General features: G+C 45.1%; 1 protein-coding gene across 1 annotated transcript in view; it reads left to right on the top strand.

Moving 5' to 3' along the window:
• LOC114591875 (cadherin-related family member 3-like) overlaps window positions 1-23,169 on the top strand; it is a 50,614-nt gene that overhangs the window by 15,706 nt on the left and 11,739 nt on the right. Inside the window, exons 6-13 of the mRNA XM_077923506.1 lie at window positions 6,718-6,818; window positions 10,548-10,658; window positions 11,782-11,978; window positions 13,064-13,241; window positions 15,596-15,758; window positions 17,248-17,350; window positions 18,538-18,636; window positions 22,747-22,982. Of these exons, the coding sequence (XP_077779632.1) occupies window positions 6,718-6,818; window positions 10,548-10,658; window positions 11,782-11,978; window positions 13,064-13,241; window positions 15,596-15,758; window positions 17,248-17,350; window positions 18,538-18,636; window positions 22,747-22,982 (1,188 nt within the window). The remainder of the gene's footprint in view (window positions 1-6,717; window positions 6,819-10,547; window positions 10,659-11,781; window positions 11,979-13,063; window positions 13,242-15,595; window positions 15,759-17,247; window positions 17,351-18,537; window positions 18,637-22,746; window positions 22,983-23,169) is intronic.

A 23,169-nucleotide genomic window follows, 5' to 3' on the forward strand; every position in this document is an offset into this window, starting at 1 on the left:
AAATAAAAATAAAGATATCCAGCTTCAGGTCATAGACCCATTTCCTTTGAACAAGCGGATCCCACATGATAGATCAGTCCTCGTGAAGTGGAATTTAGCATTGTCTTTGGGCAGCTAGGTTTTATTTCAGTGGTGTTGTTACTAGGAATGTCCATTTTGTTTTCTCCCAGTTTCTCATTTTTCAGTTCTTCACATTTCCACCTCAGTTTGAGAGCTATATCAAGAAACAGAAATTTATTTTAAAACAAACAAACAAACAATTTTAACAAGTGGGACCGGCAGCAAAAGGTTGCAGAGAAGTGTTCCTGTTCAATGTGTCAGCCAAGCAGCTGTGCCCTTTTAGAGGGTGCACCATTAGAGGGTTTCCCAATTCTGTTTTTCAGTTCTGGCTTCTGGGGTTTGTTTCATTTTGTTTGCTTGCCCCCCCCCCTCAAGAGTTGTTTGCATTTCTGCAAACATCCCCAAGCATGCTGATACCTCCTGCTCGTTTCTCAGTGGCTCCATTTTGTGTTTGCTACTGGTGTAATTATCCAGTATAGCTAGTTGCATACTGTATATCAGAAGCACAGGCACCCTGTGGATTTGGGGGAGTTAAAATGTGTTGTTAAAGTGTGGATTTGTGGAGAAGGTGGCTTTTACGAAGGATGCTGAAGAACAGAGGGTGCAAGAGCACGTTTTCCAAATGTAGGATGGTGTCAGGCTTCGAGGACTCAGCTTCCTCCGCCCCTTTGGCCGTAGACAAGCAGGACAAAGCAAAAAGAGTCGCTTACCATTTAAAGAGTCTTTAATGATCATAGCAAAAGAACAAAGCAGCCATTCTTGGAATGATGGTGTTCCCAGTTAAGGTTTCCCCCCACTTCCCCCCAGTCACTTCTGCGCCTTGCAACCTGAGCTCGCAAACACTTTGCTTTCTGGGCTGCCACCTTACCTGCTCGTTGTGACCTTGGACTGGGCAGATATAGACTTTCATGTTAAGGTTGGAACTTAACTGGTTAAGAAGTTCCCATGATGCCTCAACATTCAGACGTCAGCTGGGAAGCTGGGAGGAGTCTGGGAGGAGTTTCTGTTCTGTTCCCCTCTGGTCTTTGAGGGAGAAAGACGTAGCCGGTAATGGCTGAAAGGAGCCCAGGAGATCCCTGGGGGAATGTCGGAATAAAGAGCTGAAATGGACAAACCTGGACTCTGTGTTTGTTTAGAAGCTAAGTGAAGGACGTGACAGTTTCATCACCGCTGTGCGTATCTCTGCTAAGGCGTGACTGAAGAGCTGCTGGAGACGGAGCAGAGTCTCGCAGGGAAGTGTGTGGGCGGCCATGCGTAGCTAATTGAGGACCAATAAATCAATTAGCGGGGCCCCAAATTCCCAATTTCGTCACAGGTTATGGGTAATTACCGCTTGTAAAACTGTCACAAGAGGCTGCCGGAATGCGTCTGAAGTCTGCGGTCGAAGGCAGAGAAATACGGCAGGAGTTTGGCGGAGTTTTTTTTTGCCTGGTGTTAAAAGGCAAGGAGAGCTGCGGAGTCTAAAAGCAGCTGGCTGAAAGACACAGAGTGTTTGCCTGTGCCGAGGAAACGTTTCTCCACGGAAGGGAGAGCCAGAGGAGCTGAAACTGGTCCGTAAGTACAGCTTGGGGCCCCTTGGGAGAACGGAAGAGGATGGCAGGGTGCCAGGTCTTGGAGGACATTCCATGCTCACTTTAAGAAGTTGGGCAATCTGGCTGCTGATTTGAAGTCTACTGTTCTGGGTGCCAGGAAGCCAGAGGCCACTTGGCTAGTGCTCCAGGGAGTTTTATGAGGCTGGAGGCGGAAAGCAAGGGCCGGGAGATGGCTGCTTCAGGACAGAAGGCAAGATGGCGCTGACCACCTTCGTGAGAGCCGGTGCACAGCTGGGAAGGGCTGTGGGCCCCAGAGGGGGGGCAAAGGGACTATTGGCTTCAGCAAAAGGCCAGAGCCCTGGAGAAGGAATACAAAAGCCTAGAGACGGCTGGAGCCCCTATCCCTGATGCTTTAGCCACAAGGAGTGCTGCTGAGCAAGAGGGGGGGGCGGACTTTTCCAAAGGCACGTTCAAAAAAATTTTTCCACTGTACGTGCTGGAATGAAGTGGAGGTTCAGAGGGGGCGGAGCTGGCAAGGAGTGCTTTTCCGGAAGAAGGAGAAGGAGGCCAGCTGGGAGGAGCCCAAGGCAGTGTTTTTCCACTGGAGTTCGTCATTGCTACACGTGTAATGCAACGGGACGCTTGCGACGCTGCTGCCCATGGAGAGCGGAGACAGCTGGGCAGGAAGGTCCCAAGGTCAACCAGCTGAGTTCCCACAGGGAGTCAGTCTGGGAGAAGAAGGCCAGCGTGGGAACGCAAGGGAAGGACGTGTCTCGGACGCTGGGGAGGGTTGTTTTCTCATCACTGCTTCTATGGCAACTGTGGAGAACAACTCCAGCCAGGGCACAGTGACACGCTGGGTGTTTTGGTTTCTACTATCAGGCAGCACCTGATAGGCAAACTGCGGAACTGCAGGGCTGTTTTCAACAGGAACAATTGTTGTGCCGGGACTGAATTGTTGTCGGTTATCTGTATCTGCTCTAATGACGCAGGGGTTCAAAAATATGCTTTGAAAATGATACCTGTTTCATTTTCAGAGGGGGGCGACAACGGGTCAAAAGCGAAGAGCAAAAACACTTTCTTTGTTCTGGAGACACCTCTGGAGGGTGGTGGGAATGCTGAAAAAAGCACAGGTGCAGTGTGCTAAGGTTCCCAAAGATGTGCAAAAGTTGCACAGGTGCACAAAAGGGTACAAACTCCGGAAATGTGGGAGGTCCCAAGGGTGCAGGGCATGCAAAGGTGCAAAGGTGCTTGGTTTTCCCGGGTTTGGGAGGGTAGCCAAGGAAGCTTTTGAGCTTGTTCACACACAGATCTGTCAGGACCCATGAGATGAGAGTCTGGGTGGGGCCAGGTATGTGCCATCGCTGACAGATGACCACAGCCAGGTTGGCTGGTGTCTCTCTCTCAAATCACAGGGGGAGGAGGCGCAACTGATCCAGGTTTGGATTGCGGAGGTGGAACTAAAGTTCTCCACCAAGGTGCAAGGGTTCAAGAGCGACCGAGGGTCACAGTTTACTGGGTCTGCTCTGGAGGAATTTTTCAAGGAAAAGGGAATACGTCACCAGGTGACGGGTGCAAAGTCTTCTCAAGGGAGAAGGGAGGCTGTGGCTGAGCCCGGTGACGGGGACCAGGTCCAGAATCAGGGTTCAAAACCCGGTGATGGGGACCAAGTCCAGGGTCAGGGTTCAGGGCAGGTTTGGGCATCTCCAAGGGTTGTGAAAGGAGTGTCCAGGTGTGAGGCTTCATCTCCGGTAATGGAGAAAGCTCACAAACAGGGTGTCAAGTCAGAGGGGGAAGAGTCTGACGGAGAAGACACAACTGCTGGCCCTAAAGGGTCAGGAGGGTATCAGATCACAGGTGCGTGGAAAAGTGTCGCACAGTGTGATTCTGGGAATGTTAAAGGGGTTCAACAGGTGCCTGGGAAAGATGCCGGGAAGTGGCACAAGGCAAAGGGGAAAGTGTTGAACTCAAAAGGGTCTTGTCAGAATGCGAGGCATAGAGGGGGTGTTAAGGTTGGAACTTAACTGGTTAAGAAGTTCCCATGATGCCTCAACATTCAGACGTCAGCTGGGAAGCTGGGAGGAGTCTGGGAGGAGTTTCTGTTCTGTTCCCCTCTGGTCTTTGAGGGAGAAAGACGTAGCCGGTAATGGCTGAAAGGAGCCCAGGAGATCCCTGGGGGAATGTCGGAATAAAGAGCTGAAATGGACAAACCTGGACTCTGTGTTTGTTTAGAAGCTAAGTGAAGGACGTGACAGTTTCATCACCGCTGTGCGTATCTCTGCTAAGGCGTGACTGAAGAGCTGCTGGAGACGGAGCAGAGTCTCGCAGGGAAGTGTGTGGGCGGCCATGCGTAGCTAATTGAGGACCAATAAATCAATTAGCGGGGCCCCAAATTCCCAATTTCGCAACATTTCAAGCAAGAAAGAGAGTCAGTTAACTCTCTCTCTCTCCCAGTTCTTCTTCTCCTAGCTGTTTGCCCCCCCAGTTCACCCCAACTTTTGTCTTCAGAACTATGCCCCTCTGCAAACCACTGTTCCAAATCTATACTGTCCCACTGCTCCTGGGAAGATTCAGGATCCTGCTCAGGGGGAGGGGGAGGCTCCCACAATTCTTCATCAGAGTAGTACTCCTCAGCCTGGTTTCTAACAAATGGTGATAAACCACACACACTGGCTTTGCCCAGCTCGAATAACAGGCATGGAGACATAGAAAGAATATGAAAGTACGAGTCAGTGTTCTTTCCCGGTCTTGCTGCAACCATTTCTCCTGTCAAAAAGATAAGCCTCTCTTGAAATGGCACAGCAAGCTCTGTCAGTGCATACGATTCCTGAACATTCATACCCTCCTTAAGACTCAATCCCGCAAATTCAAGAACTACTACAGCAGAACAAAGGTGGTGGCGGTGAGTTGCAAACCATATCCTTGGGTTTTAAAGGCAAATTAGCCACCAGGCGGCAGACTAGTTCACAACGTTACTGACCACAGCAGAAACGCCTTAGCTAATTTTTCCATGGAGTTTTCAGAGATGGAGCTGTGCGCCTTTAGTGCCTCAAATGTCAATGGCCTACTAATCTACTTTTAGAAGTATCTGCACATTATTATTTTTGTTTATGTCCCTGGATGACCTTATCAAATCTCACAGCGCTGAGATAACACACTGGTTGTATTCAGCCAAGCCCCACGCAGAGTAGACCATTGAAACCAATGTACTTCAGTTAGTCATGTCCATTCACTTCAGTGGTTCTACTTTAGGGGAAAGACTTGTGTTGACATTTAAGCGCTTTCTGCCCTGGCCCTGTTTCCAACAGCCAAATCCCGGCCATGTCTGGGAAATTCCAGACATATGGCAAAACTAGGTGGCAATACTGTATCGAAAACATAATCCAGACAAATTTCAGCACTTTTAAATCTCACAGATTTCAGTGAGAGGTAATTAACATGTTTGCTCTCTCATTGAAACCATTTGGATTGAAATCACTTGGATTGAAAAATTGCTTTCAATCCTTAATGTGTCCTTAATGACTTAAAAAAATCTCCAGGGAGCATCAGCCTGTCCATCTGCTGATAATAAAGTCAAGCCAATTGCTCTAATACAGAGGCTATTTGTGTTCTCACTTGCTGGCTGTGATGGTTCCAAAAACTCAAGCAGAAAACTTCCTTGTTCCTCCAGCTGACTTCCAGTCTTTCTGTTGCCTAGTAACCATGTGAGTCCTTTTGTAAACAGAAGTATATCAGACTGTAACAAGCCATCAGCCACACTTTGTTTGTGCGGGGGGGGGGGGAGAAAGCTTTTGTGACATAACTCTTCTCTTTCGCATTAAAAGAAAGCCAATCTGTATGAATTTGCACAATGGTCTTAGGGGACAGCAGTTGGTCTTTGGCGATGGCATTGAAATAGTGGGCACAGGAGTGGCCCAAGCCATTTTGCTGCCTGAGTCGAAGGACAAGGCATTCCCTACTCCGTGCACAAATTCTGACTAGGCTGGTAACTGAATCATCCTTAAGCACTGGTGATGGAACAAAGCCCGACCTCCACACCCTAGGGAAGGAATCTAGACTGCATGGCCCACATTTCTAGCCACTTTCTGTTCCTCAGAATTTTCCGCCTGCGGCAGCTACCTCACTTTGCCTCATGGAAGGGCTGGCCCTGAGTGGAAACCTGGTGGAAGGGAGAGAACCTGTGGGACATGGTTATTATTATGTACTGAAGTTCTCACCCTGGGCCAGCAGGGGGATACTGTAGATAGTTTGCACTCAGGTCCACATATGCAAATAAGGGATTGAAAGTGACATTCAGTGATTGAATAGTTACAGAAAGTTGCTACTGTTGCATTGTACTGGAGCTTTATATAAGCAGGCTGGCTGAACCCTTCAGTTCAGTTCTGCTCTGGCCTGTGAATAAACAAGAGCTGTCTGAAGAATCACTGTGTCGTCTGATATGTTCACCCACAAATTAACAGTTATCTCCAGCTATAAACTCTATAAGAAGGACAAGGAAGGGTATACCAGAAGTACTCTGTGTGTTAAGAAGGAAGGCATTGAGTCCAGCAAGCCAGAGACTCCTCTCAAGGGGCAGACTCCTCCGCAGCATCATTGTGGGTAATGATGCTAACTGTCCCCCTGATATAAATCAGAACTGGATCTTTAGGGAATTTAAAGAAGGATTTCTTCTTCTCTCCCCAGCAAGTCCCCCTGTGCCACATCCCACAGGCCCCCTCCTACCACTCTCCAGAGAGGCTTATGGGAGCAGGGGAATAGAGGGGATGAGGAAATTTCCTTCAATGAACTTCATTTGACTTACTATAGGATTTAAATCAAAATCAGAAAGTAATACAAAGAGCCAGTGATAACCAAAAGCAAATTCAGCCACCCTCCAGAAAGCCAGTCAGAAAATAAATGTTGCTTTATGAGTAATGTTTGAAGGAAGAAGGGATAACAGTTCAATAGATCTATAGCTACTATTGCTACTATCCTGTGGATTCACTTGCATAGGGATGGACTGGGCATTCAAATACAGCAATACTTCTAGTATATCAGATTATTCTTTGCTATCTTTGTTTTCCAACCTCTGACATTTTGCATGAGCCGTAACATTTTAAAAATTTATGCCATCCTTTCCTACTAGTTCTCTATCGAGATCTCACCAAATCTCACAGTATTCAAGATTGATGGCGCAGGGACAATTTCTACGACAGAGACCTTCAGATCTGAACACAGGGAAAAGAGGTAAGCAGATATCTGTTTTGTGGTTTTATTTTGTTCAGAAGTGGAGAAAATCCCAATTGTTTTTCATTTAAAATTATTTCTCACATGTGGTTGCTTGTGGGGGTGTGTGCACTGACCCCTCTTGCTCTCCAGGCTTCAGCGAAAGCAACGCGAAGCCTCCAGAGTGCGGAGGGAGCGCTCCCTCTGCTCTTCGGAGGCTTCGCGTTGCTATCGCTGAAGCCAAGGAGCCTGCATTTGCTCCATAGGACGTACACACATTTCCCCTTAATTTTTGGAGGGGAAAAAGTGCGTCCTATAGAGTGAAAAATACGGTATCTACTTTAAATATGTACTCTTATGAAACTGCAGGTTATTACAATAATCCTGCCAATGTTTTTATCTGTTTGCAAGTTATCTGTAAATATTCAATAAACCATTTCCATTCTTTTATATAAAAAAGTTTATCTTGATTTCTTATTCTTCCAGTAAGTTTCACCATTTCTGCATATTCCATAAGTTTTTGTATCCATTCTTCCTTTGCTGGGACTTCTGCTTCTTTCCACTTTTGGGCAAGTAGCATTCTTTCTGCTGTAGTAGCATACATAAATAAATTTCTATACAATTTAGGTAGTTCTGCCCCTATAATTCCCAAAAGAAAAGCTTCTGGTTGTTGTTTTTTTTAAAAAGTTATTTTGAACCTCCTTTTCAATTCATTGTATATCACAGCATTCCTGTGACTCATAAGGAGTAACAAAACAACAGGTGTTTCAAATCATTACCTCAGCCGCTTCCTGACCCTTTCAGTGTGGAAGTTCCACATCATGTGGTCGTATCATGTGACATCGCCCCACAGTTTAGTCAAGGACATAAATCAGGGGGAGTTGGGAAGGAAAACCAAGGGAACAAAAACATTTTGATTTTGATTTTTGCCCAAAGCTTAGAAGAACAGTTGATTCATGTGTATATGCAAAAATAAATTTAAATTAGGCATTTGAAAATGACAGAATGGAAAAAAACTAGTATTGCTATTAATAGGTTTCTTGCTTATTGCAGGGTTTGTTTGTTTTAGCTCATAAGCTTAAAAGACCTTCAGCTTTTAGCTCTGTATCTATCCTTCTGGTGGGATTCAGGATGTGCCTGAATTCAGAGGGGGGCGGAGGGAGTCTGGGATGTCTAATTAATTCTAACTGCCTCAATGCTGACCTCACCAGCCCTTGCAGGATGCAACAGGGTTATAGCTGTATGTTAATAAGGCTGAACTACATTAATTAGTCATTTCCCTCTACCTGCATATTAATACCGCCTGGTGTTGTTTAAAAATAGAAGGTGTGTCTTTTTTAATCAGAGCATTTCTTACTTGGATGACTTGGAAATGCATGAACATGTCTAGGGAAAGTATGCATAACTCCCCTCTTGCTCCCTCCTTTTTGTCAAGTGGAAGAGAGACTGTTACCCAAATGAGATCTGGAAAGCTCTTCATCATATTCCCAGAGAGACTGCAGAGCTTTCTGCTCAACCAGAAGGAACTTTCTGATCTAATTATTCACTTTCCAATTACAGGCACTCATTGTTTATCATTCTAGTTTTACTCCAGCAGGCTAAAGTGACAATTGAAGCCACCACTTGCTGTACCTTTCAAAGTTGAAACAAAATATTGCGAGAGACAAAATTTCTACTCTGGAGAGTTTTTCAATTAGATATGATTTAACTAGCTAAGACAGACAAAGAGAAGATAGAGAAATGGTACTATAGAGAAGGAGTGGAAAGTTGCCTATGGACATATTCGGCTTTCTGTGTAGGTCATTTATTTAGAGGCTGTTTCTGCTGCATTTCTACAACACAATGCCCATGTTCAAACAGTCGTATCTTGGCTTATTTGGCTTATTATTAGTAAAGAGGATGAGATAATTTCATGGGACCTGATTCAACTATCTGGCCCTACTAGCAGAAGCCTGAGCGAGGACTTATGCTAGCGCAACTGGGCTCCCCTTGTTCCTCCCAGATGCTTAGAAAGCTGATTTGAGTTTTAACTTGTTTTAGTATTTTAGACTTTTGTATGTCTAAAATACACACATGCAATATGTGTATGTATTTTTGTGATTGTTTTCTTTGTGATAATTTTATTGTTTAATCTCTTTCGTAAACTGTTTTGAGGTTTATTGTACAAACTGTTGGAGGAAAGCAAATACACCTCCTTCTCAAGAGGTCACAGTTTAATGATCTAGCCACTCTGCTTATGCTTGTCGTCTAAATTAACTCTAACCCTAAAAGCTGAGCCATTTTGTCTACTGTTCTCTCTAGATAAGATGTCCTCTATTTCCTCTTTCCACTCATCCTGTAAATCGTTCCTGCATGAATAAAGCCTTTGAATTCCAGAAACTGTAAATGATTATTCCAATCCAATTCACCCAAACTGCAAAGTCTGCTGACACAATCAAGTGGTGTATAAGTTTTATGAGTATGAATATAACATATATAAAACCAAACCTCAGCAGATGAAATAGTGGCAGGGAAAACTAAGCGGTACCTGCGAACCACAGATGATAGAAAGCAGTAACCAGTAACTGAAAACAACTATGCAAACCATCAAACAAAAGCTCTTGGGTAAACCAGAAAACCTTTCCTTGGCCCCTGAAGTATATTGAATTCGAGATAGTAGGTAGAGTCACAATCAGGACAACATTCCTAGGGTAGAGTTACTCAGAAAGCTCCTTTCCTAGTGGCCACTTGCACCACCCCTGAGTACAAGAGCACAGGAAGTTGCCTTATACTGAGTCACACCATTGGTCCATCTCTTTCAGTATTGTCTACACTGACTGGCCATGGCTCTCCAGGTTTTCAGACAGGGACATTACCAGGCCTATCTGGAGATACTAGGGATTGAGCCTGGGACCTTCTGAATGCAACACAGCTGTTTTGCCACTAAGTCATGGTCCTTTCCAAAGCAAAGGCAGGGACATAGAATGATGGACCTTAAGCTGTTTGGCAGGTTTATATGGGAAGAAGCCTTCTGAGCACCTGGCACCAATTTTTATTATTTTTATTTCTTACCTGCCCTTCACCATAAGGTCCCAGGGTGAGTTACAACAATGCAACAAGCGATTATGAAAAGTGGTAAAACCTTTAAAATTATAACATCCAATGAAATCTTTCCACCCTGAATGGATCAGTATAAATTCATCAAAAGAGGTGGATCCCACCAAACCAAAGACCTTAAGAGTCTCCTGGCACCTTAAAGACCAACAAGCTTATTATGGCATGAACTTTCACGCAACACAGTCCATTTCATCAGCTGCACGACTTACGATCCTAAATTGGCAAGATGGGAGGGGAAGAGAAGAGAATGCAGAGAATTGAGGCCAGAGGAAATGAAATGTAAAAAGAGCAGAAAGTGACAGCTACCTGAAAGCAAAATAGTTACAGTAACCAATTAACAATGCAGCAGAGTGGCCAATTAACATGGTAGTGTTGGTGCTAATGCAAACAGCCTGGCATTAGTAAACTAATTAGCACATGTAATGTGATTAAAAAAAACAAAACAGCACAGCAGCAATCTTGATGTAACCCACAGGTGACATAATTGAATTGCTTGATAAAGGTCAGTTACAGAGTGTCCTGGAAGATTGATAGGTGTTCCTGTTACTTTCTGGATATCCCCATTTCTGATGTCAGAGAATGGTGTTGGGGTTATTTGGGCTGAGGGGAAAGCAGGATATCACTGCAGTAGATAAATATATAATTTGCTTACAGCTATTCAGTAAAGGTGACTGTGGCTGATCCAGAAGGTCTCTCTGCGACTGGATATATCAACGTGTTTCTTGTGGAAGTAAAGCACAGTGGGGATGTCTTTCTTAATTGCACGTAAGCATCCAAGGTAGTGCTTGGTTCTATAGGGTGTGTATCTTGTGCTTGTGTATAATTGATAGACTTTTTAAGAGACCCTTGATGGTGGAATAAAGTCTCTAGAGCTTCCTGTAGGAACATAGTAGGACTGCGGGGCTGGGCTTGGAATGTAGGAACAGCTATCCATTTTCTGCTGTCTCACCTGTAGGAACAGGTCTCATTTCCCCCACCCCATCCTAGTCCTAGTATGGCCTCTGCTAGTCCAAAAGGTTTTGCAGATTTCAGAGACGTTACTAAAACTACTATAGCCAGACTAGGGATAATAGTGGGGAAGATTTTTTTATTATCATTACAGTTTCATTATGCTGCTTTCAAGACTATTTAAAAAGTAAAATGCACACAGACACACACAGCTATCTTCCCTTCACAGCCATGGAAATATAAGTTCCTTATTGCCATGTGTGGAAAACCATATCACATTTCTGCTTGGGAGAAGAGATTGTCTGAAACTCTGAAATATTAAGAATGATTTTATTTTATTTGTACCGCACCCATCTCTCTCTCTCTCTCTCTCTCTCCCCCCCCCCCTGAAATCCTTCAGTTATTGATCTGTCCCCACCTAAGAGCCAGTGTGGTGTAGTGGTTAAGAGCAGTAGACTCGTAATCTGGTGAACTGGGTTCACGTCTCCGCTCCTCCACATGCAGCTGCTGGGTGACCTTGGGCCAGTCACACTACTCTGAAGTCTCTCAGTCCCACTCACCTCACAGAGTGTTTGTTGTGGGGGAGGAAGGGAAAGGAGAATGTTAGCCGCTTTGAGACTCCTTCGGGTAGTGATAAAGCGGGATATCAAATCCAAACTCTTCTAAGCTCCTTAAATAAGCGAAGTGGTACCTGAGAGTAGGAACTATAGGCCTTAGAGTCACCAGTTCAAAACTTCCTCTGCCCAGTGCATAACTATTTCATCCTCATCTTCCCACTGTCAATATGAGAATTATAAATCTGCCACATCTTGGATAATTACTGTCATATCCACACTTGTTAAAGTGAAGACTCAGACTGTGCTGGCTCAGTGAAAAAGATATGATCCGCTGCTGAGCTGTACATTGTAACTACTGTTTATAAGCTGTGTTGCCTTTCTAGTTTTTTCAGTATTGGGAAAGGCAGATTGACTCCTAGGACAGAAGACTCAGTTTCAATGGCTCTGGTGGACATTACTTTGGATGAAGAAATTCCCATTGGGATGACAGTTGGCAAGTGCCATGCTGCGGGAGAAGATCCAATGGATCCTATCACCTTCGTTCTCGATCCAAGCAATCCTTACTTCATGATTGACAAAGGTAAGCCATGACGGATGTGAATCCTGGCAAAACCCCACCCCTACCCTTAATGCTTTGTTTTTGATTACAACCACAGGAGAAGAGGATAGCTCACTGTCAGTCTACATAATTCTCCTGGAACAGATGTTTTGGACTACAATTCCCATCAGCCCAAGCCGACTGTGCTGGCTAAGACTGATGGGAACTGTAGTCCAAAATATCTGGAGGGCACGAGACTGTCAATAGCTAGCTTATGTGAAAAACAAAGGTAGCCAAGGTGTGTGGTGCATAAGGGTGAGGGGGATACCATTATTTCAGTGGGCGATGGCTTTAAGAGGACCAACCAAAATGTTGCAAAATAATGGCAAGTTTATATGAAGTTTGTATCTTCCACAAGGGGCAGCATAGCGCATGGAATATGCAAAGAGGCGCTTGGGATTTTACAGGGCAGGCATCAGGCATCAGCATCCTACCTTAGGCAGCTGCTGATACCCCAGTTGGAGGCCCACTGCCTATCCCTGGGGTCTCCTAGTCCTGTTTCTGCTCTACTTCCTCTAATACCAGGTCAGACCATCATTCTACGGTAGCTAAATATTGTCAACATTGAACGGCAGCTGCATTACAGGGCTTCAGGTAGGACGTTTTTCGAGCCTTAACCTGAGGCCTTTTGGATGCCAAGGATGTGTTGTACCGTGGAGCTATGGTCCTTCGCCATTGCTGGTGCCCATTTGCTTTCAGGCTTCCTTAGACATCTGGTTGGCCATGTTAAAAACAGGATGCTAGATTAGGTGGGCTTTGGGCTTGACGTAGCAGGGCTCCCCTAATGTGCTTATAAGTTAAAACAGGAGTTTCTGAAAACTTAATGAATGCCAGAATAGAATACACCAAGGAAATGTTAACTGGAAGAGAATTCTGCAACTGTGGGGCCACCACCAAGAATGCCCGCTCATGTGTTCATTAACGTAACCAATTTCAGTAGAGGGCACACAAGCAGAACATCAGGCGGAGGTCTTCGATTATGGGCAGGTTCATAGTTTAGTAAGCATTACTAAATGTTCCAGGCCAGGCCACAGATCACCATCATTATCCTAACAACTATTTTGCAGCTCGTGGTACTCTAATAATTGCATCTAGACTGGACATGGAAGAGGCTGGATTTATCAGTGCTCAGTCATTCACCATTGTGGCTTGCAGCAGTACCCGGAGGTGTGCAGGCATTCCTGTGATAGTGAATGTACGTGGAATCAATGACAATGTGCCATTCTGTCATCAGTATGTATACAGGTGAGCTAGTGAGTCAAGAAGCGGCAGCAAATGGTTAGCTATGTTTTTCTCATACAGTGGTACCTCGGGTTACATACGCTTCAGGTTACATACGCTTCAGGTTACAGACTCCACTAACCCAGAAATAGTGCTGCAGGTTAAGAACTTTGCTTCAGGATGAGAACAGAAATCGTGCTCCGGCGGCAGCGGGAGGCCCCATTAGCTAAAGTGCCTTGAAAAATGGGTTGAAATCAGATGCCGAGTCCTGTGATGCAGGCAGTTACTGGAGCATTAACCAGGGCAGTTAAACACACACACAAAAGAACTGAAAATAGATCAGGAGAGTGGAGACTCAGTACAGTGGTACCTCGGGTTAAGTACTTACAGTGGTACCCCGCAAGACGAACGCCTCGCGAGACGAAAAACTCGCAAAACGAAAGGTTTTTTCGTTTTAGAGTTGCCTCACAAGACGAATTTCCCTATGGGCTTGCTTCGCAAAACGAAGCTTGCCCAGGGGACAGCGGGTCTTCTCTTTTGAAGCAAGGGGCGGCGGGGAGAAGCGATCTTCTCCCCGCAGCCCCAGGTCCGGGGACAGCGGGAAGCGCTTCCCGCTGCCCCCGGACCTCTTTTGAAGCAAGGGGCTGCGGGGAGATCGCTTCTCCCGGTGCTCCGAAGCGGGGTGGGGGGGCGGGAACACCTGCCCCAGCCGCGGGCTTCGTAGCGCTGCTGCGAAGCCGGGCGGGGGGCGGGAACACCTGCCCCAGCCACCCCGCTTCGGAACGCTGCTCCGAAGCGGGGTGGGGGGCCGGGAACACCTGCCCCAGCCACCCCGCTTCGGAACGCTGCTCCGAAGCGGGGCGGGGGGGCGGGAACACCTGCCCCAGCCACCCCGCTTCGGAACGCTGATCCGAAGCGGGGTGGGGGGGCGGGAACACCTGCCCCAGCCGCCCTGCTTCGGAACGCTGCCCCGAAGCGGGGCGGGGGGCGGGAACACCTGCCCCAGCCGCCCCGCTTCGGAACGCTGCCCCGAAGCGGGGCGGGGGGGCGGGAACACCAGCCGCCCCGCTTCGGAACGCTGCCCCGAAGCGGGGCGGGGGGGCGGGAACCTCTCACCCCGCTGCCGGGCATCGGAACGAGGTCCTGGACCTCTTCTGAAGGCAGGCGGGGGCAAAAGTCTTTGCTCCCCCCGCCTGCCTTCCCGGGACAGCGGAGACTTCTCCGCTGCCCTGGGCGATCTTAAAATGCTGGCGGGCGGGAGCGAAGCGTTCGCTGCCGACCCCCAGCATTTTAAAATCTCCTCGGGGCAGCGGAGACTTCGCTCCCGCCCGCCAGCATTTTAAAATCGCCCCGGGACAGCAGGGGCTTTTAAAATGCTGGCGGTCGGCAGCAAAGCCCTCCTGTCCCCGGAGCTTGCGGGGCGGGAGGTGGGAAGAAGGGCTTTTCTTCCCACCGCCAGCCTTCAGAACAGCCTTCTGAAGGCTGGCAGTGGGAAGAAAAGCCCTTGTCCCCCCCCCCCCCCAGCCTTCAGAAGAGGTCGGGGGACAGACTGTCCCCGGACCTGGTCTGAAGGCGGTTTCCCTAGGAACGCATTAATTGATTTTCAATGCATTCCTATGGGAAACCGTGCATCGCAAGACGAAAAAACCGCAAGACGAAGAGACTTGCGGAACGAATTAATTTCGTCTTGCGAGGCACCACTGTAATTCGTTCTGGAGGTCCATTCTTAACCTGAAACTGTTCTTAACCTGAGGTACCACTTTAGCTAATGGAGCCTCCCACTGCTATTGTGCCGCCGCCGCGCAATTTCTGTTCTCATCCTGAAGCAAAGTTCTTAAACCGAGGTACTATTTCTGGGTTAGCGGAGTCTGTAACCTGAAGCGTCTGTAACCCGAGGTACCACTGTATTGTTTTAAGGAGACTTCACCCCACTTCCCTTCATCCTGAAAATTTGTGAGTATCACTGTAGCGCTTAAGAGAGACGGAAATCTTACTGGAATCCCCCTAAAAATGTGAGGGCAAAGTAGTCAAGTTAAGTCTTTTCTTTCTATTGAATTGAGTCTTACAAATATGTTTAAAAGAAGCATTCATGACAGTGCAGTTATAGGACTATAAAATAGGGTTCCATTATACTCCTGCCATGGTTGCACTTGAACTACTGGGTATAAAAAAATTCAGACGGATTACAGTCAGTATAAATCGCAGTGGGCCTTATGAAGCTACACATCCAGATTCTCCCAGTCTGAGCACCTTGTGGAACATTGTCTTAAAATGATAGGCATTATCATTAACGGCTTCTGATTTGATGGACATTTAGAGAAGAAAACTGAGGTCTCTGGAACAAGCATGTCACATTTTGATGACTTCCTTTTAATCAGATATACCAGCAGAGAAGTTATTGCAATTAATACAGTGGTTGCTAATGTCAGATGTCACGATACGGACAATCCCCCCGATGAACTCCATTATGAACCCAACAGTGGCCCGGTTGGCGCTGGAAAGCTGTTTGAACAAGTTCCAGGTGCTAAAAATGCCATTCGGGTGAGTAAATGAAGATGTGGGAGAAGACAAGTCAGGGACACAGGAGCTGAACAAGGGAGGATCCATCATAGCTCAGTGGCAGATTACCTGCTTCGCATGCAGAACATCCCAGGTTGGATCCCTGGCATGTCCAGGTGAAAGAAGCCCATGGCAGGTCTGAAACTCTAGTCAGCCAGTCAGAACAGAATAAAACATATTGGGCTAGAGGGACAACTAGTTTGACCTGATCTAAGGGAGCTCATGGATGCTACTGGACCTCCTAGGTTACTTGGCGAAAAAATTCCTTTAGTAAAATGCACAAATTTTAGTCTGGCAATGATGGGGTTCTCTCCCCCCCCCCTTTTGCAGCAGAATCCAGCCAATTTCTGGTCTTAGCTTACTATTTTTGAATATTTTGTTTTTAACAGTTTTTATTGATAATCTTATTCTTTTTGTAAACCAGTTTGAGGTTTTATTACAATTAAGCATTATATAAATGTAATATTATAATAATATAATATAATATATTATAATAATATAAGTATATTATATAAATATAATATAAGCATATTTTTTTAAGAAAACATATGAAGGCAGACCAGTATTGGAAAGTTTTTAACATTTAATGTTTTATTATGTTTTTATATTCTGCTGGAAGCCACCCAGAGTGTCTGGGGAAACCCAGCCAAGTGGGCAGGGTATAAATAATAAAATTATTATTATTTGTTATGCAGCAACAAGCCTGGGTTTGCCACTGAGTGGCAAGTGGGAGCTAACGCCATTCCTGGCTGTCCATCACTGTCCAATAATATGCATAGTTTGAGCCACTCTGGCCTTCTTTTGGAGAAAGGGTGTTGTGTAAGAATAAGGTGATGATGATGAAGATGATGATGATGATGATATTTGCATTCACCTTTTTATTTTTAAGCAAACTGGCCTGTAATTTCCAAGATCCCCCATGTTCCCCACCACCACACTTTTAAAATAGCATTTCATTGCCATTTTCTACTTGTCAGGTATGGAAGCTGATCTTAGGGACAAGTACATACTTTTGTTACTGGATCAGCAATTTCACATGAGTTCTCTGGGAACTCTCAGGTGGATGCCATCATGCCATCTGGACCTGGTGGTTTATACCCTGCATTCCAATCAAATGATTCTCAAGGCAGTTTATAAGCAACAGCTTGTAATGATAACACAAACTCCGTTCCGCATTGAAGCTCCCACACACACACACACAGACAACCCAGCAGCCTTTCATCCTCCAGGCGATGGGTAGGACCAGCACATTTCAGTTCTGCATTCCTATGGAAACTGGAGCCAAGTGTTCTTTCTAGCAGTCCTCCAAGTGTGAAATTGCCCCTGGTTGAGTCTTATCCATAGTTGCATCTGCATTTCTAACAGGAAAAGTGAGATACATTTAACTGTTAATCTGAAATATGCACGAGCTTCAATCTTCCTTTGATATTATGCTGCTTGGTTTAATTGTTCACCCTTGCTATGTTGGAAGGTAACACAATATTTGGACTATGAAGACCCACGGAATCTTGCAGTTGGCAGCACCCATGAAATGACTCTCTCTGTTTTCGATGATGCAAATCCGTCACACACAGGTGAGAATTTTTATAAGAACCCAAGTGTTTCTTAGCATGCCATGCCTTTTGCTCTTCTGACTGTGTCCTCCTTTGAGATTCTTGTGTGGGGAATCCATCTTTTCTCTGTGTCTTCTTAGGCCCCCCAACTTGCCCCAGCTTTAGGTTGGAAACCTTTGTTGTTGTTGTTTAGTCGTTTAGTCGTGTCCGACTCTTCGTGACCCCATGGACCAGAGCACGCCAGGCACTCCTTTTTTCCACTGCCTCCCGCAGTTTGGTCAAAATCATGTTAGTAGCTTTGAGAACACTGTCCAACCATCTCGTCCTCTGTCGTCCCCTTCTCCTTGTGCCCTCCATCTTTCCCAACATCAGGGTCTTTTCCAGGGAGTCTTCTCTTCTCATGAGGTGGCCCAAGTATTGGAGCCTCAGCTTCACGATCTGTCCTTCCAGTGAGCACTCAGGGCTGATTTTCTTAAGAATGGATAGGTTTGATCTTCTTGCAGTCCATGGAACTCTCAAGAGTCTCCTCCAGCACCATAATTCAAAAGCATCAATTCTTCAGCGATCAGCCTTCTTTATGGTCCAGCTCTCACTTCCATACATCACTACTGGGAAAACCATAGCTTTACCTATACAGACCTTTGTCAGCAAGGTGATGTCTCTGCTTTTTAAGATTCTGTCTAGGTTTGTCATCACTTTTCTCCCAAGAAGCAGGCATCTATTAATTTCGTGACTGCTGTCTCCATCTGCAGTGATCATGGAGCCCAAGAAAGTAAAATCTCTCACTAGGACCATGAAATAGTAAGTGGCACTTTTGAGGACCACTGTGCCTTGATTCTGGGAATGAAATACTGGCCATAGCTTAGTATTTATTTATCATTACACCTGGATCCCATATTTTGTCCAAGGAGCTCAAAGTGGTATACATGGTTCTGCCTTCTCCATGTTATTCTTGCAACAACCCTTTGCAGCACAGTGATTGGTTCATGGTCTCCCAGCGAGTTTTGTGCTCCACTTTGGATTGAATTATGGTATCCCAAGTCCTAGTCCAGCACTCTAACCAACACACTGGTTCCCTCTGACACAATGAAGACCTGGGCCTCTTATTTCAATTTACTCTCCTGTTGGTTGTTTTCCTATTTGCTGTCAGCTGGGTGAATTCTCAGGTTAATACTTGGAAAATGCTGGTCTGCTTGTTCTTTTATTAGTAACTGCTACGATAATTGTGGAAGTCTTACCTGTCAATGAATTTGGGCCGGCATTTAGTAAAGCAGATTATGCGTTTGTTGTTCCTGAAACGGCTGGAGGTACGTCACAATATTTGATTGTTCCTTTTTAAAATTAAGTAAAATCTATTAACTGCTTTGCCTTATAAAAAAAGCTCAGAGAAGCATAGAATGATAATCCTTTTTTTAAAAAAAAATATTGAGACGCAACGAATAAAGCAAAACTTGAGCTTAGGACGAGAGCTGCCGTACTAAACTTGAACCAGAAGCTCAAAATTAAGAGAAATTAAGTCATAACATGGCAATGATCATTATACTGTGATAATTGTAACACTGTAATTATAAAAATTGCAGTTCTTTGTGTTAGTGTGTATGGTTTATTTTATTATTTTCTATTTCTTAAAAAGTATACTCTTATTGTTTCTTGCTTATTATTAGTCGCCTTTGGAACATAAAATTACATTGAAGGCATGGAATAGAAATTATGGGAAGGAAGGAAGAAAAGAAAGAAGGAAGGAAGGTTGTCAGCTGCTCATAATTATCCATAATTATTCACACTTTTACTGGCCTTGACTTGAAATTTGAACTGGATACCGTTGTCATTAGTCATAGGAAGGCGTCATATTTCTCCACCTAGGCCACCAATATTGTCAACTTTGACTGGAAGCTCTCCAAGGTCTCAGGCAAAGGTCTTTTCTTTCACCAGCTACTAAATTGTTGCTAGCTGGAGATGTGGGGGATCAAACATAGAGCCTTCTGTTTGCAGAGTTTGTGACCTGTGTACCACTGAGCTATAGCAATGGGCATTGACTTGAATCAGTTGAGGGAGGGTGGAAATCAGGTAGGTGAAAATAAAAAAATACAGGAACTTCACGATGCTGTAACTTCCTTCATAGCAGTGCCCATAAAAAGGCCAAAAGAACGAGCTGCATTTTTTTTTTTATTTTTTTTTGCATTAGTACAAAATTGCCTTGTATGGGGTCTTGGTAACTATATAATTTGAACACAATACAGCAATCTGAAATATTTAAAGTAATTTTCTCTGATGAAGTTTGACACATACACGGATCCGCTGCTGACAGCAAAAGAAAAAGGCACACACACACATGAAATTAGTTTCCTTTTAACCACCACCTCCCCATCTTGTTTTAAAAGATCCGAAACAGCTTCATGGTAAACGGAAAAGCTCAATCACATTGTGCCGGAAGCCACGAGGGAAATGCAATTCGCTTACAGTAGTTTTTCAAGGAGAAAAGTTGGCAGCCTTTCAGGAGCCTTCATAATGGCTCTATTTTAAACTCGAGCTTGAGAAGTGCTCAGGTTAGCTTTTTATGCTTTATTGAAAGGTTAATTTCATACCCACGTAAAAGTATCGGCTTTCTATTATGTTTAACAGAGTTACAATGTGGAAATGAGAGAAACACTTAGTACAGTGGTACCTCGGGTTAAGAACTTAATTCGTTCCGGAGGTCCATTCTTAACCTGAAACTGTTCTTAACCTGAGGTACCACTTTAGCTAATGGGGCCTCCCGCTGCCACCGGCGCGCAATTTCTGTTCTCATCCTGAGGTAAAGTACTTAACCCGAGGTACTATTTCTGTAAGGCCTATTCCTATGCTACACGCTTTGTTAGCAGAACCAAGGCCCAGTAGTAGACACCTTTTGTCTGACTGCAAAGGTTTCAGCTCAGGCTTTGTAGACATAAAAGGTAGTGGAAACATTTCTTTTTTCCTCCTCTTCTCCTTTGCCCACCCGTCACCCTTAAGTCCTGGGTCAGTTTACAATTAAAACACAATATTATAGGCAGTTTCAAACAACTTACTATTCTAGAAATTAGGTGGGTACTGAGGTGCACCTCTTTGACCTGGCTTTTGACGCTTGAGGTGTATATTCAGCATTTGCCGAAAGCTAAATAATAATAATAATAATAATAATAATAATAATAATAATAATAATAATTTATTTATACCCCACCCATCTGGCTGGGCTTCCCCAGCCACTTTGGGTGGCTTCCAGTAAAATATTAAAATACAATAATTCACCACTTCTTGGTTCCCTGTAACTTCGCTTCTTGCAGTGAGGGAACTGCCAGAAGGCCCTCGGCGCTGGATCTCAGTGGTCGGTCTGAGTGATGGTATACTGGGCCAAGGCTGTTTAGGGCTTTAAAGGTCAGTACCAACACTTTGAATTGTGCCCGGAAACATACTGGGAATTGTGCCCTTCAAACGTATGTAATGAAGGTGCCATATGCATCTCTGTGGGGAATGAGTTCCACAACTTGGGGATTACCACAGAGAATACCCTCTCCCTGAGCTTCTGAGGCTGGTGGAACAACCAAAATGGCCCCCTCTGCTGATCTTAACACCTTAAGAGTGAAGGAGGTGATCTTTTAGGTGTTGGGGGCCTAAGACCTTTAGGGGTTGGAGCACTAATGTGAACACCTTGAATTGGGGCTAGAAATGAACTGGCAACTGGGGCAGCTGTTTTAAAACAGTTCACTAATAAACAGAACCACATTAGCTAGTCACTACTTGGCGTCTGCTTGCTGCGTTTACATGAACACTAGGCACGCTATTTCAGAAATCCCAAACGGTTTCAGGCTGGACTCATGTGAGTCTCGCCTATGGACCTCAGATTTTAATCGGTCAGCATCTCCTCCTGCTATTGGTCTGGGCTCCTTTCAGCCTTATTATGTTCCATTGCTCTGAACATTTAAAAGGACACCGCGGGAAAAGGACAACGGTGGCAGCAACTTGCTGAGTTCTGATGCAGATGCTGCAAAGAGGTGGAGACCTATGTATGGGAGGTAGGATAGAAGCCAGGGGCCAGAGCGGAGCTGATACAAAACATTTTGCAGCTTGAATGACAAGCTGGAATACCTCCCCATTCCATGTACGAAAGCTGTTTCGGCTGACAGCTGAATCGTACTTCAGCACTGCAGATGGGATAGCATCCTCCATGGCACCTGAGGAAGCAGAGCAGTTTAGGGAGGCCAGGACAGGCGACAAAGCATACGCAAATGGGTCCTCCAACAGAGGGTTTAGGAGGAAAAGCCTGAGAGCTGCTGGTCTGATGGTATGGCCAGAGCCATACCATCCTTGTTTTGTGACATTTTAGGGCTATTTATTAAGCAGTACACTATGTGCGGCCTAGGACCCACGTACCTACAGGACCGCCTCTCCTGGTATGCCCCGCAGAGGATCTTAAGGTCCACAAATGACAACATTTTGGAGGTCCCAGGTCGCAAGGTCATTAGATTGGTCTCAACTAGGGCCAGGGCCTTTTCAGTACTGGCCCAGACTTGGTTGAATGCTCTGTCACAAGAGACCAGGGCCCTGCGGGACTTGACATCTTTCTGCAGGGCCTGCAAGACAGAGCTGTTCCGTCTGGCCTTTGGTTTGGACTCAGTCTGACCCTTATATTTCCCTCCCCTTACGGTCTTGATTTATCGGCTACTTTAAAATGAGACTGCATTCTAAATTCCATTTTAACCTGTATTTTAAATTGGTTCTCTCTCTCTCTCTCTCTCTCTCTCTCTCTCTCTCCCCCCCCCCTATTATGTTTTTACTGTGATTTTATAGGTGTTAGCCGCTCTGAGCCCGGCTCTGGCCGTGGAGGGTGGGGTATAAATAATTTATTATTATTATTATTATTATTATTATTATTATTATTATTATTATTATTATTATTATATAAATTAACAGCACTGATGTGTGCAAGAGGCACAGCTGATCTCCATATTTAGCGACAGGTGGGTCCTTCCTCTTTGCCCACCACTCACCTTTGAGTTCTCTCCTTTGCCTGTAAACAAAATGCCACGCAACTAGTTCGGGGGAAGATGCACCCCTAGAGTCTTTTATAGAGAAAAGAAATCAAATTGGAGAAGAATTTAATGGTCAATTACGCCGCAGTCTCATCCCAACAGCGATAAATGCAGCTTATGCCTTGTACTCATTGTGAGGTAATTAAGGAGCTCCTGTTTGTGTCATTTTTGCCCTGTTATATGGCTAAATAAGAAGGGATTGCTAATAAGCCTTACAAAGGCAGCACAGTAATAGGCTCATTTTCTGAGCGCTCGGCTTTCACTGTTGAAAAAGGAGAGGGCTCCACTTAGTCACTACTACATTAATTCCAGGTAAATGAAATCGAGTCTGAAAATTAGCACTTGTAAAACACCACTGTCTTCTTACAGCTCACCATAAAGTTGGACAAGTAACCGCCACAGATGAAGACTACCCATCAGACTGTGTGACCTATAGAATAGGCCGTGGAGACATTTTTTACCCCGTTGAGATATTCTGGTTGGATCCAGTGTCTGGAGTGATAGAACTGATAACAGAACCAGACTACGAATCTGTCCAGCAGTACAAACTGATCATTGAAGCTGTTGACTGTGATCTGTTTCATCCCAGAACTGCTAGTACTCTAGTAAGTCTGAGTTAACCATTTTTCTTATGGACATTATCCAGCCAGTTCTTTTAACTTTCCTTTCTATAGTAGCTGAATTATGCGCAATCTGTCCACTAGAATGGGAAAATCAAAGGCAGGAGGGTGTCATGCAAACTGTTTTATTTCATAGGGTACCAATGTAAAGAAACTCTTGTGCCTTTGCCAC

Source organism: Podarcis muralis, chromosome 2, assembly GCF_964188315.1.
Source record: "Podarcis muralis chromosome 2, rPodMur119.hap1.1, whole genome shotgun sequence".
NCBI lineage: Eukaryota > Metazoa > Chordata > Lepidosauria > Squamata > Lacertidae > Podarcis > Podarcis muralis.